This window comes from Stenella coeruleoalba (genome assembly GCF_951394435.1).
Source record: "Stenella coeruleoalba genome assembly, chromosome: 19".
NCBI lineage: Eukaryota > Metazoa > Chordata > Mammalia > Artiodactyla > Delphinidae > Stenella > Stenella coeruleoalba.
The window spans coordinates 46,983,176-47,002,444 of NC_137165.1; the positions used below are offsets into that span (position 1 = coordinate 46,983,176).

The window sequence follows — 19,269 nt, forward strand, 5'->3', positions numbered from 1 at the left end:
GGGAAGGGAAGAGAGTCTGGTTGTGGTCACTGCTCAAGCTCCTTGTGATTCAGGCTCCCAGGGTCCCTAGAGGACAGGTGGCTTCCCAGGCTCTGTGTCACATGAGGTGTAAGGTGATCTCGGCAGAGGCTGCAAGTCCCAAGCCTAGTGTCTGGCGTCCCTGGATGCCCGGGAGACATTTCCCTGAGGGAGCTGTCTCTATCATAGGGGCAGCTCACTCTCCCCAGTTTGGGGGACTCTCCTTTGCCTGCTGCTCCACCTCTGCTCCTTTCAAGTACAACTTTCCTTGGGGTTGGGGTCACACGGGGCCTCAGCTGGACCTCCTAGAGTTGTGCCTGGTGGCAGGGGCTGAAGGACCCCGGAGGAAACTAATAACAAACTGCACCTCAGTGACTGGCTCTGCCACGGGAACCCAGTGGAATAACCACCTGCCTGCCGTGTGTCTAACTCTTCCATGTTGTTTCTAAATAATCAGGACCTCAAAGAGCTTCTTCTGCCACCTTGTTCTTCTGAAACTGACCTGCCGGAGAAGCCACCTGGAATCCAAACTCACCTTGGCTCAGAGATACGTACTTTTATTGAATGGCTGGTGGTGTGACAGAGCTTCTCGAGATGGTGTCAGATCCCGGCTTGAGGTTTGCCCTCGCTTTGGAAGGCACCAAAATCCACTCTTTTTCCTTTTTCTAGGACCCAGTCCTGGGCTCCTTCAAATTCCCAACAGCAGGAGGTTTCCTTGCTTGGCAAATTCTGGCCCAAACAACCCAAGCCCTGAGGAGGAGAGCATTGGTTGTACAAGAAACTAATGGAATAATTTCTGGCACAAAACCAGACCCTCCTGTGCCAAGAGGTTCCAGGAAAACCAGCACATCCCAGGACTGGGAGGAAGTAAGGCAGCGACTGGGGACTTTTCCTAGTGAATCCAATAAATCCTTGGAAAAATAATCCACCAAAGGTCAGATATAGACAGAAAAAAACTTTGCAGGCTTTTGGAGGTGTTTTGTTTTTTTCCTGAAGAGAGAGAAAAGATTCCATGCATTGGCTCTCAAAATAAACAACTGGGAATAGAAAACTCATCTATCCATATAAGAGAAATATGAACTTCAGTTCTGTATTATGGCCAGTTGATTGGGGATGGGGGAGAAAAGGAAAAGATGAATTGGAGGAGAAAAAGAAGTAGAGAGAGGAAGCAGAGAAAGGATGAGAGATGACAGAGGCACAGAGAACTTGAAAGAAGGTTAGAGAAAGAAACTAAATATTTTCAGAGGCAGAGACACAAAATACACGAGAACAGAGCATAGTGAAAGAACACCAGATTGAGAAAGCTCAAAAGATATGCTGTAGATACAAAGAACAGAGTAGTGGTTCCCAGAGGGGAAGGGGTGTGGGGGGAGGGTGAAATGGTTAAAAGGGGTCAACTATATGGTGATGGCTGGAAACTAAATTTTTGGTTGTGGGGACTTCCCTGGTGCTGCAGTGGTTAAGAATCCGCCTGCTAATGCAGGGGACATGGGTTTGAGCCCTGGTCCAGGAGGATCCCACACGCCGTGGAGCAACTAAGCCCGTGTGCCACAACTACTGAGCCCGCATGCCTAGAGCCCATGCTCCGCAACAAGACAAGCCACTGCAATGAGAAGCCTGTGCACCTCAAGGAAGAGTAGCCCCCATTCGCTGCAACTAGAGAAAGCCCGTGCGCAGCAATGAAGACCCAACGCAGCCAAAAATAAATAATAAATACATTTATAATAAATAAATAAATTTTTGGTAGTGAGCACGTTGTAGTATATACAGAAGTTGAAATAAAATGTGTGTGCATGAAACATATAATACTGTAAAACAATGTTACCTTAATTTTTAAAATGGTTATTTAATGGTAAATCATTGTTGTTATACTTTTTAAAAAAAATATTTATTTATTTTTGGTTCGTTGGGCCTTCGTCGCTGCACGTGGGCTTTTGCTAGCCACGGCAAGCAGGGGCTACTCTTCGTTGTGGTGCGTGGGCTTTTCATTACGGTGGCTTCTCTTGTTGCAGAGCACGGGCTCTAGGCACACGGGCTTCAGTAGCTGTGGCACACGGGCTTAGTTGCTCCGCAGCATGTGGGATCTTCCCAGACCAGGGCTCGTTCCCCGTGTCCCCTGAATTGGCAGGCGGATTCTTAACCACTGCGCCACCGGGGAAGTCCTGTCATACTTTATTTACAGGAACATCTTATACACATGGCAAGTAGAACTGCGAGAACATGAGGTCATCTTGTCCAATTCCTTCTGGAGTGCATTGGTGTCCCCTCACCCCCACCAAAATTCATGTCTACCTGGAACATCAGAGCATGAGCTTCTTTGGAAACAGGGCCTTCGCAGATGTAATTAGTTAAGATGAGGCTATACTGGATTAGGGTGGGCCCTAAATCCAATGACTGGTCTCTTTATGAGAAGGCCACGGGAAGACACAGATACACACGCATCTGGAAGAAGCCCACGTGACGACAGAGGCAGGGATGAGAGTGGTGCAGCGCAAGCCACGAGACACCAAGGATCGCCAGCGACCACCAGAAGCTAGAGGAAGCAAGGAAGGAACGTTCCCTTGAGACTCTGGAGGGATCCTGGCATGGCTGACACTTTGATTTCAGACTTCTGGCCTCCAGAACTGTGGGAGGATAAATTTCTGTTGCTTTGAGTCACAGTTTGTGGTGCTCTGCTATGGCAACCCTAGGACACTAATACGCTTCCTTTTGCAGGAGAAGAGCTCCAGGATGTGTGACGTCTCCAAGATCACGGAGTCAACTGGTAGCCAGTCACCCATTCCAACCTGCCTTTTACTTTTCCTTAAGAATTTATTTATTTCCAGCATCTTTCATCCTCTCTGAACATGGAAATAGTTTGTCTATTGTCAAAGTTTATGTTGAAATAAAGATTCATTTCCCATTGAATTAGGAAATGCGTATGAAGGGACACTTCAGGCTTTAGAAATACTTTGGACTCTGAAGCTTTTCAAAATATTTACTGCCCATTCCTTTGGCATTCCAAAACAGTCTAATAGTTTATTACTTTTGAAAGATGACGGCTGTCTGTTTTGAACACTGAAATCACCATTTATTTCTTTATTCTGAGCAATTTTTTTCAAGGCAAGCCAAGTCCCTCTTGGGACATTGGACTTAAAACTGTCCATGAAGTAGACCCTTTGATTAGAAATGGGTTGACCTCTATCTGGGTTTTCAACTGACATCAAATCATATGGAGAACACATGAGTTTTTAATTATTTCATAGTTCTTAACCCTCTTTTGGATTATGACTCTGAGGAATTGATAAAAGCTATGGACTCTCTCCTAGAATATCATGTACTCTCACAACTTTTTGCACCCACTCTCAGGGTGTTCACAGACACCATGCCCTACCCGCACCCTCCCGTGGACCCCAGTCGTGGAGACTGTCCCGCTGGGCATCCACCTCCCTCCAGTTCGCCTTCTTACTTGAGCCTCAGAGTGGTGAGTGAGCAAGGGCAGAATCTGACCTATGGCAGAGGTTTTCTCTCCAACATGCTAAGGACACTGGTGCAGAGTCTCAAAAACAGCTGTGCTCAGGAGTTGAGTTCTGGCCGAGCAACTTTTGGGAACCTTCTTCTTAAGACTCTCAAAGATTGGGTCGGGCCAATGGGATCCCCGGCAGAAATTCCCAGGGGACAGTGCTGGCTTTTTGAAGAGGACTGATTGGGTCATAGGGCTGACAGGCAGTCTTCCTTATATTCATTGGGGACACCATCCTCTCCCTTGCCTCAGGGCTTTAGCACACGTCCCCCCATTGTTGGTCATGCTCCTTGCTCCTCACCCCACCTTTTTGACCTGCTACCCACTACCTGCCCTCAGATCTTTGGTTAGACCCACCTTCCTCTTGGACACTCTCTCTGATCCCCCAAAGTCTGTGTTAGGAGCCCTTTCCCTATGCCCCCACTGGCTTTGAATTTTTCCATCACCACCTTTGTCCCACTGTTGTAACTGGCTCTCTACTCACCTGTATCGCTACTGGATTGTACAGGAAATCAGGGGCCGTGTGATTCTTATAATCTTCCTACTCCCAAGTGTCGGGAAAACAGAGCATGGTGGATGGATGCAAGCTTGCTGAGTAAATACATGAATAAACTGGCTGGGTCAATGCAGGGCTTCTCAACCTTGGCACTGTTGGCATTTTGGACTTGATACTTCTTTGCCATAGGGGTTTGTCCTGTGCATTGTAGGATATTTCATGGCCTCCCTGGCTTCTACCCACCACGTGCCCCACCCAACTGTGACAAATAAAAATGTCTCCAGACGCTGTCCAGTGACCCCTGGGAGTTAAAATCGCCCTGGTAGAAAACCACTGCATAAATGAATTAATGTTGACCTTGGGATCACTTTGCCCATCTTGAGTCTATGTCACGGAGTGAGAGTTCAGTCAGTCAGTTTCTGCTGGTGGAGCGCTCGGTACGTGCTCATGAAATGGGTGGCTGACCTCGTGTGGCTCCTCAGAAGAGGGAAAAACTTCCACTCTGCCTTTTCTAAGTGGTCTCTTCTCTAATAAGCTATTACAACATGAAGACACAAGAGGGAGCTCTAACTAACAAGTTCCACAGCTAAGAAAACGTCCTTCCTCTCCTGGAAATGGTGACTGGACCCTCCTTGTTACGTGATGAGCTCAGGCTCAGACGTTTGGTTATGGCTTCAGGTTAGGACAACGGAACCAGGATCCTGAGTTGGGAGGTTTCAGCCATTAAATATAGTGAAAGAGGGACTTCCCTGGTGGAACAGTGGTTAAGAATCCACCTGCCAATGCAGGGGACACGGGTTCGAGCCCTGGTCCGGGAAGATCCCACATGCTGCAGAGCAACTAAGCCCATGCGCCACAACTACTGAGCCTGTGCTTAGAGCCCGCGTGCCACAACTACTGATCCCATGTGCCACAACTACTGAAGCCCATGTGCCTAGAGCCCGTGCTCCCCAACAAGAGAAGCCACCGCAATGAGAAGCCTGCGCACCGCAACGAAGAGTAGGCCCCGCTCACCGCAACTAGAGGAAGCCCGCGCGCAGCAACAAAGACCCAACGCAGCCAAAAATAAATAAATTAATTAATTAAAAAATTTTTTTAATTAAAAAATATATATACTGAAAGAAAGACCCCTGCGTGTGTGGCCTGCTCCTCAGACATATAGACTGAGGGGAAAAATAAAGACCCAATTATGCTCCATTTATAAGTGATAAGCAGTATGAACAGGGTCTTCCCAGCTTCCCCAGAAATGCTCTGCTCTGGTGGCAGCAAGGGACTGAGGAGTTGACACAGGGGCTCGGGGTGCACCCCAAATCACCGACACAACAACTAACAGGCTTGAAGGCTGTTAGCGATTATCCAATCCTTTGTCTCTGCACTGAGTCAATGGCCCTGAAAACCGGGAAATTGTATAGCATCTTTGTGATACAACATTGTGTGTGTGTGTGTGTGTGTGTGTGTGTGTGTGTGTGTCTACAGCTGCCATCATATTTTGAAAGGAATCTAAACCCTCCAAATGTTAAGAACCGTTAGTCTAACTCATCTTAGAGATGAAGAGACAAAGAGGCTCCTTCAAGTTTCTGCCGCCGCAGACCCAGGACACATGCAGCTCTCCTCTGCCTTCAGGTCCAGTGGGTGGTGCTGGCCTGTGGGGCAGGGAGGTCTGGTCTGAGGCCACGGGGGAGGGTGGATCCTGAGGCCTAGAGGGGTGGGAGGAGGCTTTGCCAGTAGGGTTACCAGATAAAACATAAGATGCCTAGTTAAATTTGAATTTCAGATAAATGAATACTTTTATAGTATAAGTATGTCCCAAATGTTACATGGGACATACTTATACTCAAAAATTATTTGTTGTTTATCTGGAATTCAAATTTAACCGGACATCCTGGTTTGGGGGTGGGGTGGGCAGTTGTTATTGTTCACGCAATCTGACAACAGCAGCCTAGCAGGTTTCAGCTAGGAAGCAAACAGTGAAGCACCTGCTGACGGATATTAATAACTCAGGGTTCGAGACTCAGACTACCTCTGACTTCAGTGAAGGCCACCGAGGTCCTGGCCTGCTGACGGGACCTGCTTGGTTCTCTGTGGCCTTGGATGCCCTGAGGAGTCCCCAGGCACAACAGATACTCTGTACGTGTGTGGCCTCTCAGAAGATGACATCTCACAGGTCTGTGAAGAGTAAAGATCAAATTTATTTAATACAACACCCCTCAGGGTCCCTGCAGCTGTGTCAATGAGGAGGACAAGGGAGGTGGTCTCGCTTGGGTGTGCTCACTAGTGCGACCCACCACAGAATGGCCGCAGCCCCTCATCCACCCACTCAGGGCACCATCAGAAACATTTGAAGACCTCGGGAGACCATTCCTTTAGCAAGGAATAAATAACAAAAAATTAGTAAGAAAAATAGGCATTTCATTTTTCTAGTAAAAAAAAATATTTGCTGGAGGCAACCATCTTCCTGTCCTTCGGTCTTCAGCATGGTAGAGGAAAAGAAAGAAAGGGAACAGAAAACCAGCTTAAGAACATCTGTGCTTTGTCCAACTTCACTTTCTGTTTGGTGCATTGCACAGAATGAACCTCATCTTCAAGCTGGCATCTCAAAGGGGTTGCTCCCAAGCAGCTCTGTTTTCCCATCTGTGGCAGGTGAGGTGGTAGAGGGGACAGGGTGCAGCTGTCTGGTCCATGCTGTGTACTTCCAAGGAACAAGGACTGCCCAGAACCACAGACCCTTGAAGGACCAAAGGCAAAGAGAAAAACTAGCCCCCAAGTCAGGCCATTCGCTAGGAGAGATTGACTACAAAACAGAAACTGGTTTCTGTGTATGAGGGGACTTGGAAAAGTTCTTGATCTCTGTACAAGACAAAATATTCAAGTTTCAAAATATCTCAGTGGCCAGTTTACTCTGAACCTCCTGCTGCTTCTCTCCACTCCCGAGGATGCCCTGGCTTGGTGGGAGGCGGGCCGTGTGGGAAATTAACCAGCCCCTCTGTTAGCCCTTTATACCCAACATAAATGTAGTTAAGATGGATTTGAGAACTGGTGACTTGGCCTGAGGAATTGCCACGTGGTTCGGTGGGAGCAGGGTAGGTTCATAAATAAGTGCACAAAACTCTTGGAATACAGGAATCATCTGCTCTTCTCAGAATGTGGGTGTCCTCCCAGGGAGGAGCATGTGCTCTCGGAGTCCTAAGTTCCATCAAGGGAGCCTTCCGTTCTCTGCAGTGACAAGAGACAACACACACTATGGTCACACCCTTCAGGATTGAAGACTGGCCTGGTGGAAAGATATAAAAAACACTGCACAAAGCACGTCTCAAAGGAACTGCAAAGCAGTGCTGTCATCCGAGGACACGCCCCGCCCTGTGGGGCAGCTCCCGCCCACACTCGGTTTTCCCTTCTCTCCACACCTGCTCGGTAGGGCCTGCAGCCTCTACTCCCCCCACAGACACGTTGCACATCAGGCTAGCAACCAACGTCATCAAGCACCCACTGTGAACCCAGCACTAGGTCCCATGGGTGCTACATGGGGAAGACTAGAAAAGAGGAAGACTAGGAAAGTTAAGGGACACCTGGTGTCTTGCTCCAGCTCTGCCTCTAACATGAGGTGAACCTTCTCTAGGTTTGTTTTTATATTTCAAAAATGAAAGACTGAACTCAAATGATCAAACCTAAATGTTTTTAAATTATATGATTCTGCCTTAAAAAGGAATGAAATTCTGATTCATGTCAACATGGATAAACCCTGAAAACATTATGCTAACTGAAATAAGCTAGACACAAAAGGAACAAGTGATTCCACTTAAATGGGGTACCCGGAAGAGCCAAGTTCATAGCGACAGGAAGTAGAATGGTGGCTGCCATTCTGGGTGGAAGGGGAAACAGGAAGTTAGGGCTTCATGGATACAGAGTTTGCGTCTGGGATAATGAAAAGTTCTGTGGATGGATTTGGCAATTGTTGCACAACGATGAGAATGCATTAATGCCCCTGAATTGTACACTGAAAAGTTGTTAAGATGGTAAACTTCATGTTGTGTCCATTTTGCCACAATAAAAGTGAAAAAAAAATTTTTTTCTTAAATTCCAAATGCCGCCCTGCAGTGTTCTCTAACTGCTCCACAGGGTATTTGTGTCCCCTACACACCCATCAGTGACTGGACCCCCGTCTGACCCAGGCACTGTTCTTTCTGCTGAGGATGCAAGAACCTGCCCCCGAGAATTTTATATCCTATCAATTATTGACAAACAATGTTAGCATGAAGTTAGAAGGTGGAAGAGGTCCTAACAAACTGCAGAAGGAGTTGAGAGGTGGTGAGAGGACCCTAGCTGGGCAGCGAGGTGGGGTGGATTTTGATGAATGGATGGAGCAAGGGGGCAAGAGTGGAGCAATGCTGGGAGATACTGGGCCCTGGGCAGCAGTGAGTCCGGAAGAGCAGGCAACACCTGCCTGAGTGCCTGACTCTGGGCCCTCTGCGAGCACAGGGCCCCCTGCTGCAGGTGGATCTCAGGGGGAGGCCGGAGCAGAAGTTGTGGGGATTGGCCAACGTCTTGGGAACGCCATGGCCGGGCTGTCTGTCTCCCTGAGGGTTGGCTGAGATGGAGTCCCTGTTTTATTCTGGTCCTGCCAGGGCTGAGGAGCCTCTCGGAACAGGATGCAGGTCTGTGGGGCCCCAGCCGGAAGGCCAAGGCTCTGCCTCCTCCTTTGCCAGGAGAGACCCAGGCAAGCAGGCCAAGAGAGCTGTGTTGGCCCCCGGGGGCTGGAGGCCCGCCAGCCCTGGCAGCTACCCTCGCTCCACTTCCTCCGCTCAGCTGGGGGTGGTGGGGGGTGTGTGTGTGTGTGTGTGACCCTGGTGTCCAGCCTTCTGCAGGCCCCAGACCAAGTCCTTCCCCAGACACCTCCGCTCCCCTCTCCAGGGGAAGTGAGCGCTCGGGGAGCTGCTGCAGGACCAGCTCCAGAGATGGGAAAGGCTGGGCCACAGTCATCCAGGCCTTGGGGATTTGGAAGTGAAGGTTAATGTGCTCACATCTAAGGCTGTGCTTGCCTGTGTGTAAATCAGAGGCCAGCTGTCAGGCACCAAGTACAGCCAAGAAATTGCCCCACTTCTGGCCAGAACATGGTGTGGACACTCTCAAAGGTCATTTTGCTTCTAACGCTCCTGGGATCTCTACTTCCTGCTTCTAGAATGTCTCCCCCCCCAGCCCCCACCAGCACTTCCAGTGAACCAGATCTGTGCTAGGTGCTGGCTTAATCCTTGCAACAACTAAGCGAGAGGGTTCTATTTCCTCCAATTTACAAATGAGGAAACTAAGGCCCCGAGAGGTTAGGAAATCTGCCTGAAGTGACATGTCTAATAAATAGGTATCAGGGAAAAGTCAAGTTTTAATGTGGGTCTCTGCTTCCTGGCAAAGCTTGGCTTGGGTTGAATCCTGTGCTTTGGGTAAGCAACTGCTACCTTCCCCTCAGGTGACAGGGGCATTTCAGGGCCAAGTGAAGTAAATTCTCCACCCGTGCCTTATGCCGCCAGAGTGTTTGATGAAAAGAACTTTAAAATAGATAATCAATTAGCTTTTATATGATAGTTTGCAATCTGCAAAGTACTCTGCACACATGTTTCTCACTTAACCCTTAAGATGGTCTTTAAATAGGCAGACATTACTGTTTTTGTTGTTGCCATCACCATCTCCATTCTACAGATGGGGAAGCTCAGGCGTGGCTGGAGAGCTGGAACTCATGCCCCAGTCCCTTGATCCCAACTCCAGGGCTGTTCCCATTGCAGTCCAGCTGCCCGCTGGCTCCCGGGAGGGAAGGAGATGAGTTGTAACTAGAAATTGCCTTTTGTCAGTAAGAAGGCAAGTCCCTTCCAAGATCCTGAGACCCAGGCAGGTCCAGATTCATCCCTTTAAGTACAGGGTGTTCTCTTTTCACGTTATCTGTCTGCCTGGGCCACAACACGATTTATAAACAAGGCAAAAATGGCAGAGGAAAAATGAAGTCAGAATGTGCCATTGAAGCAAGTCGAACAATACTAAATTAGTATTTGGCTAAGTGGCTACCTCATTGTTAAGATATTTCCTCCAATATGTTTTCAGAAGCAACGGCCATTAAACAACGGGGAATGATCGCCAGGTTTGATTTCAGGAAGGAAATCCCCTCCCATTTCCCTGCTGAGCAATTCAATTAATTTTCTCCTGACCCTCACCAGCTGATTATTAGGGAAACTATACCTGCTTCTTTTATAAACAAGACGCATTCCCTTAAAGATTCAAAATGCCTTTCCCAACGGCTGGGAATCCCTGTGCTCCCGCCAAAAGGCCTTATTATTTTGGGGCACAGGACCAGCCATGGGTGAACACTCAGGAGCATTCTGGAAGCAGACTCCTGGGCCCATGGGCCGGCTTCTGGGGAAAGGGGAAGTTCTGTCTATCCTAGAGCTCAGAGCCTTTGTCCAGAGAGATCATTTGGATTGAAGAAAAAGTAAATAAGTCAGTCCTGCAGGTCCAGCAGACCTGCCTTGGGTGGACACAGCCACGATTATTGCAACGGGAGAACATCTCTTTATCCGAGTCCCACAAGGCCCATGGGGCAAAGTTCTCACTTTCCACTCTCGCAATGCCATGATGGCTGGGACAGTGACATCATTTCTTGGAGGAAGTCTTGTGTTGTGGACTGGCCGGGGAGTCTGGAGACCTAGGGTTCTAGTCCTGGCTCTGCTATTAACACGCTGGGTGACCCTGGTCGAGCTGTCCTGCCAATTCAGGACTCGGTTTTCTCATCTATAAATTGGGCCCCTTTTCCTTCCAATGCAACAGTCTCTGATTTCAGGAGTCTGGGTGGCTTAGGCTAGAAAAAGACATTCATTTCATTCCTCTTTTCCTTAAATTGATAGCCTTCCTCCATAAAAAGAATGTCAGCGGCTTCCTGTCTGTCAAAGGCATAATGAGTTCTCTGTTTTACAAGAATTCAGACTCGGGCAAAACAAAGGAAGCTGGGGGCCCATTGGAAGGGCTACAGGCAGTCTTGCTGAAAGTTCTTCCCAGACCTTAAAGAAGCAGTTTGCGAGACAAATCCCTCATTTCTTAAGACGTTAGCTGCCCAGTTAGTTAACTCTTGTGCTGCTGGGTAGCTCATAAAAAGGTTGGGAGTAGGAAGATAGGGGAAAATGGGTCTTCACAAAACTTGAACTTGGGCCTCTGCACTTCTTTTAAACATTCCCATCTGCCAAGTGGCAGCTTCCTAAACCCTCTATTTCCTACAGAATGAAACCTCATAATGAGGTGTTGGAGTCTTTCCCAAGCAAGCCCTAACTTACCTTTCCCCTATCCCTTGTCACCGGCACCCCTGTCTGCTCCCATTCTGAGCTGCTAGAGACTGCTCCAACCCTCACGCCTCTGCCCCTGATGATCTTTCTACCTGGACGCTGCTGGAACCCGCTCACTCCTCATGGCCCATCCAAATGACCCCTCCTTGGGGAAGAGACCACTAACCAGGCAGAACAAAGCACCTCTGTTCTCTGTTTCCATGGCTTCTGGAGTAGCTGTTATCCCTTTGTTTTCTCAGCCAAGAAAACTCATCTGATTCCCTCACTGGATCAAAGACCTTGTGTGTCCCCTGCAGCAGAGGGCCTGGTGTGTGAGGGTGACTGTTGGACGCTTCTCTTCTCCAAGTACACCCCCCGAATCTGCCTCACCTCCAAGGACCTAGACTCAGAGGAAATGTGGACTTTGCTCATCTGGAGCTGAGAGCCCTAGATTCCCAACCCTGCGGGGGACTTCCAGGCTCTCCCTTCACAAGTGGGCTGAGTCATAATGATGGAAACAGTAGGAGAGAATTTCAAAATCACAGCTGGCCTAGAAAACCTGGCTAGCCTGATGACCAGGCTAGTCAGAGGAGCCCAGGCTCCTGGTCTAAAACAGACGAGGCTAGTCTACGGGTGTCATTGCTGGGGCTGCAGAACCTGGGTGAGTCTGGAAATATTTCACTGTTCGATGGACTGTTTTAAAAAAAATAGTGCATATGAAATGTATACTTACAGAATATCTGTTTTCCACGGAATCTGCAAAACAAAGGGTAACATGGAGGTGAGCTACACAGAGCATGAGTTAGGCTCCCCCCACCCCCCACGCCCAACATCTCAGGAGCTGCGCAAATAAAGAGGGAGGGAGGGGGCGCAGTGCAGGAGACGCCAGACCCTCAAGCTCACCGGGTGCCCAGGTTTATGGCTCCTTTGCCCACAGATAGCTTCCCCTGGGCCCTGTAGCTCCATGTGACAAGCATATAAAGTCCCGGGCAGCTAGTTTAACATTTTAAACAGTTGTTTAAGAATTAATAGCACCTGTTAGTTAGGGGAAAAAACTGAAAACTACAGAAAAGTAGAAAGCAGGTAACAATTATCTCTGGTTCCACTGTTGACTTAAATGTCAACATTTAAGTTGAGGTGCTTTCCAAGTTTGGGCTATTTTAAATAATGCTGCCAACGTCCTCTTTGGGAATAAAGCAATTTCCATATTTCATACTAGTTTGTCTATTCCCAGGAGTGGGATCAAATGGAGCAGAAAGTACAAACAAGGCCAACGCCCTTGGCATATATGGTTCAAGTGCTGTCTGAAGGGTAGGGCCCAGGGAGCCTCATCTCAGTCATCCGGAGACCACACAGTCTTCCTGCCAGGGTGCATGCCGGGACTGGCTGGACATTCTGAAAATGTCCAGAAGAGAACAGGAGACATTGCGTCGAAGGTGCGTGACCCCCGCCTGCATTAGTTAGGGATGATTTTCACGGCAAGAGGCAAGAGAGGGCTACGATTTGCCTCTTGGACAGGACCAGGCCCCACTAACAGCAGAGTTTCTGAATGGGGAGTGGCCTACATGTTGGGGCTGATTCCCCAAATAGCCCACCATGGACACGGTTCCGAAGACACAGAAGCCTGGGGAAGGCCCAAGAGGAGATGAGGGTTTGGGGGTTGGTTGCCATTCTTAAAGGTGGTGGAGAGTCATACTCTGTCCCCACTCCCAAATCCTCAGTCTCACTTGAGAGGCAATTCAAGGGGCCTTGGTGCCGCCCAAGCTCAAGCCCAGTCCCTTTGAATCCTGGGCTGTCTCAGGACCCAACTGTCACAACGGGAGTCACAATCTTCTGTTTCTTTCTCTAATTTAAAAATATCCTGTTTCCACCAGTCTACTTCCTCCTCAAACCCTGTCTTATCACAGCTCCATTGTGCGTCTCCTCTAGAGGGAACAGGGCCAGGAGTTCCTAAGGGGCCCCCTTCTGTCCTGGCTGGGTCAGAGGTAGGCGTCAAAGGCCAAATGGATGAATCAGCCCGACCAAGAAGTTGAGCCATTGTGTAAACTTCCACACATTGAGTAAGGCTGTGGGCAGCACCCCACCCCCAGCCCAAACCTGACCTGGGAGGACCCAAAGGATCCCATGCTTCCCGTTCCTCCAAAGCCCCAAGGGCTCTGGAATCAGACAGAGCAAGAGGGCAAGAGCCTCAGGCTGTGTTTCCTAAAGCAACAGGGACACAGAATACTAAAATTCAAGTACGCTGATGATGCGGATGGAGCTCCAAGTTACGCACACTTGTTTTGTTTCTTTTTGGTACCAGAAACTGGTGGGTAGTATCCATGTTTTTTTTTAATAAATTTATTTATTTATTTATTGGCTGTATTGGTTCTTCCTTGCTGCGTGTGGGTTTTTCTCTAGTTGCAGCGAGCAGGGGCTACTCTTTGTTGCAGTGCGTGGGCTTCTCACCGCAGTGGCTTCTCTTGTTTCAGAGCACGGACTCTAGGTGCACAGGCTTCAGTAGTTGTGGCACCTGGGCTCAGTAGTTGTGGCTCACGGGCTTTGTTGCTCTGTGGCATGTGGGATCTTCCCGGACCAGGGCTCGAACCCGTGTCCCCTGCATTGGCAGGCAGATTCTTAACCACTGCGCCACCAAGGAAGCCCCCATATATTTTTTTAATGGAGCAAGTTTTACCGCCTTGCACTCTGAGGTAGGAGATGCCACCCTGGGGGAAGGCTGGCAGTGCCCACTAGGCTAGTTTGCTCTGGGTCTCGCAGGATGGGTGGGGACGGGTCCTCAAGTGCTCTTCTCTCCCTTCCAGAGGGGACATGGCATAGGGCCCCTCTGTTCTTTGGTCCCGTCTCCATGACCAGCCACTCTTGGTATACTGGATTTCTGCTCCCTTAAGAAGTATCCCAGAAGTCTGAATTCCAGGCAAGGAGAAAGCAGAAGAAGGAGGCTGAGTGAGGGAGGTGGGCCCTGCCTGATCCAAAAGACATAGGTTAGTGTCTGGAGCAGGACTTGGCATCTCTCCCCAGAACCGCTAGTTGTCAGGTGGGATGTGCCCAGGATACCTCCAAGGTGGGCACAGGGCATCTAGGGAGGAAAACCAGCTCTCATCTTGGAGGAATGACAGGAAACGAATTCCTCCAAACCAGAGTTCCTTAACACTGGCACTACTGACATTCTGGGCTGGATAGTTCTTTGTTATGGGGCTTGTCCTGTGCATTCTAAGATGTTTAGCAGCATCCCTGGCCTCCAACCATTAGATGCAGTAGCACCCCTCCTCCTGCCCCAAATTATGACAACCAAAAATGTCTCCAGACATTGCCAAATGTCTCTTGCATTGAGAACCTCTGCCCTAAACTGTGGAAATCTTATCCTAGACCTTAGTTCTTTCATAGGGAGAACTTGACTGCATTGCTAATTAATTACAATAAACCGCTTTATTCTCCTGCCTTAAAAACTGGGGTAAATATATGTTAATAAGTTATGCTTTGGATGAACTGCAAACCATTTTATAAAGTACTTTCAGGATGAGCTGGGGCACTGTAAAGCCATCCATCGCTGAATCAGAGTGAAGATACACACTTCCCTGGCTAGCCGGGAATTCCAGTTCACACCAGGCTCCAGCAGGCTGAGGGAAGCTGAGGAGCGTTGCCACGGATAACTGGTGAGCCGACTCATGGAGAGGCTCTCTACCCAGCTACGGTTTAGCTCTTTTAGCTCCTGTCACTAGGAGAGCACTAGAGTACAAGGGGGAGGAAAAGAATCAAACCTTTCCTTGAATTAGTTGGCACCAGGCAGAGGAGGAAGAGGTGGGGTGGGGGGCGCCTTTGACTCCAGGTCAGCTCACAGCCCAGAGCACCAAGCTATGAAAAAACCCTGCGAAGACGCCTCCCCCATCTCAACCAAGAGGGCTCAGCTGAGTAACAGACTATCCTGCGTGAAGTCCAAAACCACGTGGGTGGGAGTAAACGGGCTCTCGTTAAGGGCTGGGAGAGAGAGGTACCACACTGGCACCTGGATCACTTTCCTGCAGTGCTCACTTCCGGGGATCATCCACATGGCTGCTTCTGAGGAGCACGAAAACAGACGAGTTTTCCCGTTTCTGGTAAAAGCCGTATCGTTAACCATAACTACAGCTGCTACTGCTGACAAACCCTAACCTCAGGCAAATGAGGGAAAAGGAAACAAGAACTTTAAAAAACCCCAAATGCTAAGCTTGCAGATCTAAATGATGAGGAAATTATCAGCATTTTCTCCATTCCCCTGAGAAAGCTGAAGCTCAGTGAGGGGCAGAATCTCTTTCTCCACCCTTTCTGGCAGTGTCCCTGGGGCTTGCTCTGTCTTCTCCTGAGGCTGACTTCAATTTGGTCTCTTTCTGATAAAAGTCTTCCAAGTTCTGAGCATCCCTCTCCTCCCTCCCTAACAGGCAGGGAACATGTAGCAAAGAATCATCGAATGGCTGGAAAGTGAAAAAGCTCAAAGATCGAGAGGTTTCCTCGCCTCAGACTGACTTAATTGCTGGGACAGGAAGATGTTAGCTCAGCAGTATGTCAACAAAATAGAATAGCAGCACAGGGAACTCTGCTCAATATTATGTAACAACCTAAATGGGAAAAGAATTTGAAAAATAATAGATACATGTATATGTAAAAAAAAAAAAAAGGCAAAGTAACTCCAATGGGAAAATAAGCTTTAATATCAAAATTTTCTAGTATGCTACTGTATTAGTACTTATATTTTCCTAAAAATGAATATTTCAGGTGTTGGAATAGTTAAGAGTAGGAAACATAATGCCATTTGTGCTTGAGTCACTGTAACAACATATTAATAATGAATTTAAATTTTCCAACAGGAGCTTCCCTGGTGGCACAATGGTTGAGAGTCCACCTGCCGATGCAGGGGACACGGGTTCGTGCCCCGGTCCGGGAAGATCCCACATGCCGTGGAGCGGCTGGGCCCGTGAGTCATGGCTGCTGAGCCTGTGCGTCCAGAGCCTGTGCTCCGCAACGGGAAAGGCCAAAACAGTGAGAGGAAAAAAAAAAAGAATCCGCCTGCCAATGCAGGAGACACGGGTTCGATCCTTGGCCCGGGAAGATCCCACATGCTGCAGACCAACTAAGCCCGTGAGCCACAACTACTGAGCCTGCGTGCCACAACTGCTGAGCCCACGTGCCACAAATACTGAAGCCTACACGCCTAGAGCCCATGCTCTGCAACCAGAGAAGCCACCGCAGTGAGAAGCCCGCATACCGTAATGAAGACTAGCCCCCACTCGCTGCAACTAGAGGAAGCCCGGGAGCAGCAATGAAGACCCAACACAGCAAAAAAAAAATAAATAAATTTATAAAAAATAAAAAAAAAAAGAATCTGCCCGCCAACGCAGGGGACGCAGGTTTGAGCCCTGGTCCGGGAAGATCCCACATGCCACGGAGAAACTAAAACCGTGCACCACAACTGCTGAGCCTGTGCTCTAGAGCCCGCAAGCCACAACTACTGAAGCCCGCGCACCTAGAGCCCGTGCTCCGCAACGAGAGAAGCCACCGCAATGAAAAGCCCGCATGCCGCAACGAGGAGTGGCCCCCCTTTGCCCCAACTAGAGAAAGCCCGCGTGCAGCCAAAAATAAATTAAATAAATTTATAGAAAAAAATTTTTTTCCAATAAATTTTCAACTATGAAAAAATACAGAAGAGCAGATGTGTGTGACTGTGGTCAAGACCCAGTGGGAGGTAATGAGTTGGAAGAGATGCCTCCCTCCCTCCTCATTTTATAGAACCCACCTGTCCACAACAGCCCTTATCCACTCAAGGGCCACGTACGTTCCTGAGGAACACTGACACATCCACCCCGCAGCAGCTCCACTGAGGCCAAGGGAATTTTAGTGGGGACTTGTGAGGAAACTGACATCTGATGGGATAGCAGTGGGGGTGGGGCCAAGTCTTATAACCTGATGAGGGCGGAGCCAAGACCAACCCCCCAGGTCTCCTATTAAGGGTGTTTTCCATGAGGTTTGCGGTACAGAGAACCACCCAGGCTGGCCTCTGGCTGACACAATGCAGCAGAAACACGGTAAAATGGCCCCTGAGATCCAGGACTTAACTCAGATTTGAAGGGCAAACGTGGAGTCAAAGGTGGGCAGAGGATTAGGATTGGCGCCAAGGGACCTGGGGAGTGACTCTTAGAAGGGACTGAGTCCCCACCCACCACAGACATGTTCCAGAGCCTGGGTCTGGAGCGACCAAGGCATAGACAAATGACCATCCCTTCCAAACGCCAGGATGCTGAGGCTCTGAATGTTATGATTGGAAAGCAACTTAAGATCATTCATTCAACCACCTGATCTGACAGATTAAAACAGCTGAAGGTAGTCAAGTTCACAGGGACACAAAGTAGAACAGTCATCGTTGCCAGGGTCTGGGTCTGGGGAATTATCATTTAATGGGTAAGGAGTATCAGTTTGGAAAGACGAAAAAGTTCTGGAGATGGATGGTGGTGATGACCATACAACGATGTGATTGTACTTAGTGTTACTGAAATGTACATGTAAAAATGGTTAAAATGGCAAGTGTTATGTGTTGGGTTGGCCAAGAAGTTCGTTTGGGTTTTTCCATGTTACGAAAACCCGAATGAACTTTTTGGCCAACCCAATATATTTTACCACAGGTTTAAAAAAAAAAAAGTGCTGAGCTCAGAGCCTACAGCCAAGATTGCAAAGACCTGGTGCCTCCCACGGCCTACCAGATCCCCTGACACCCTCTCCAGCCCCGCCTGGGGTTGCTCCTTGGAGGCAGGCCTGCCTGTTGCCCTTTTGCTTATCTAGAGGAGCAGTTTTCCTTTGCATCACTCAGGGGAAAAAGGGGGTCTAAGAGCCAGAACTACGCCCTGTGAGCCATTTCCCAAAATAGCCAGCCCTGAAGTGCTGCTCGTTGGAAGATGATGGGGAACTGAGAAACTGGGGAAGTTTCTCAGTTGGGGAAGAACAAAAACCTAAGAAGGAAAAGTCAGATAAGACTCAGCTCTGCGCTCAGCCTGCTCCCAGACCAGCCCAGAGACCCTCACGGGGCCTTTGTTTTTATTGTGAGTCACACCCTCCCCTCAACACACACACACACACACACACACACACACAGACACAGACACACACACAGACAGACACACACACACATACAGTGTTTCTGGGTTATCTCTGCCGGCCAATCTAGAGCAATTCCTCCAGGATTGCTGGGGAGTAAGAAAGACTCTACCGCTTCAAACGAGAAGCACAGCAGAACTCAGAGTGGTACAGTCAGAAGGGAACTCAGAGCATCTAGAAAATGGTTCTAAAAGTGTGTCCCCAGACCAGTAGCAGCAGCATGTGGGAATCTGTCAGAAACGCAAATTCTCAGCTCACTTAGACCTACTGAATCAGAGGTGGTGCCAGTCTACCTGTATTGTAACCAACCTGGAGAACCCCTGATCCAGATTCGAGCCCATGCCCCTCATTCCACAGAGAAGGTGACAGAGGTCCCGAGAGGCTCCATGACTCACCCAGGCTCACCCAGACCACACCAGGCTGTTACTCTTAATTTCTAAAGTAGACAGAGTTGCATCCTCTAATTAGGCTGATGAAAGTGGAAACCAGTTGATTTGGCAACACAGGGGAAACATGAGGGTGGGGAAGTGCGCCACTCTGCAGCCAGGCTCCCCACACTCCGTCCCTGCTCTGCCACCACTGGCCTTGGGACCAGCACAAGCTATTTCACCTCTGCCCATTTCCCCATCTGTAGAGCAGGAATAATAATAGAGCCTCCATCAACCCTATGATGGTTTTGAGTGGCTGACAGAGGAAAAAAAGAAAAGGGAAGAGGAATCAACCAAGGCCTGCAGCCTCCTCCCCTTGGGCAGCAGCTCAGTGGGAAACGCTCAAAAACAGGAACTCCCTTGGCTTCCAGGACGCTGGCTTTTGCAGCAGCGATGTGGTTTTGGCTATAAGAC

The 19,269-nt window shown here is 48.9% G+C and overlaps 1 protein-coding gene across 2 annotated transcripts in view; it reads right to left on the reverse strand.

The window, feature by feature from the left end:
* Positions 1–6,192: 6,192 nt before the first annotated feature.
* Positions 6,193–19,269, reverse strand: part of PECAM1 (platelet and endothelial cell adhesion molecule 1) — a 57,448-nt gene continuing 44,371 nt past the window's right edge. For both annotated transcript variants that reach the window (XM_079905979.1, XM_079905978.1), the window contains exons 15-16: positions 12,042–12,064; positions 6,193–7,229 (exon numbers count right to left, since the gene is read on the reverse strand). In XM_079905979.1, coding sequence (XP_079762105.1) covers positions 7,200–7,229; positions 12,042–12,064 — 53 coding nt within the window. In that variant the 3' untranslated portion in view covers positions 6,193–7,199. The remainder of the gene's footprint in view (positions 7,230–12,041; positions 12,065–19,269) is intronic.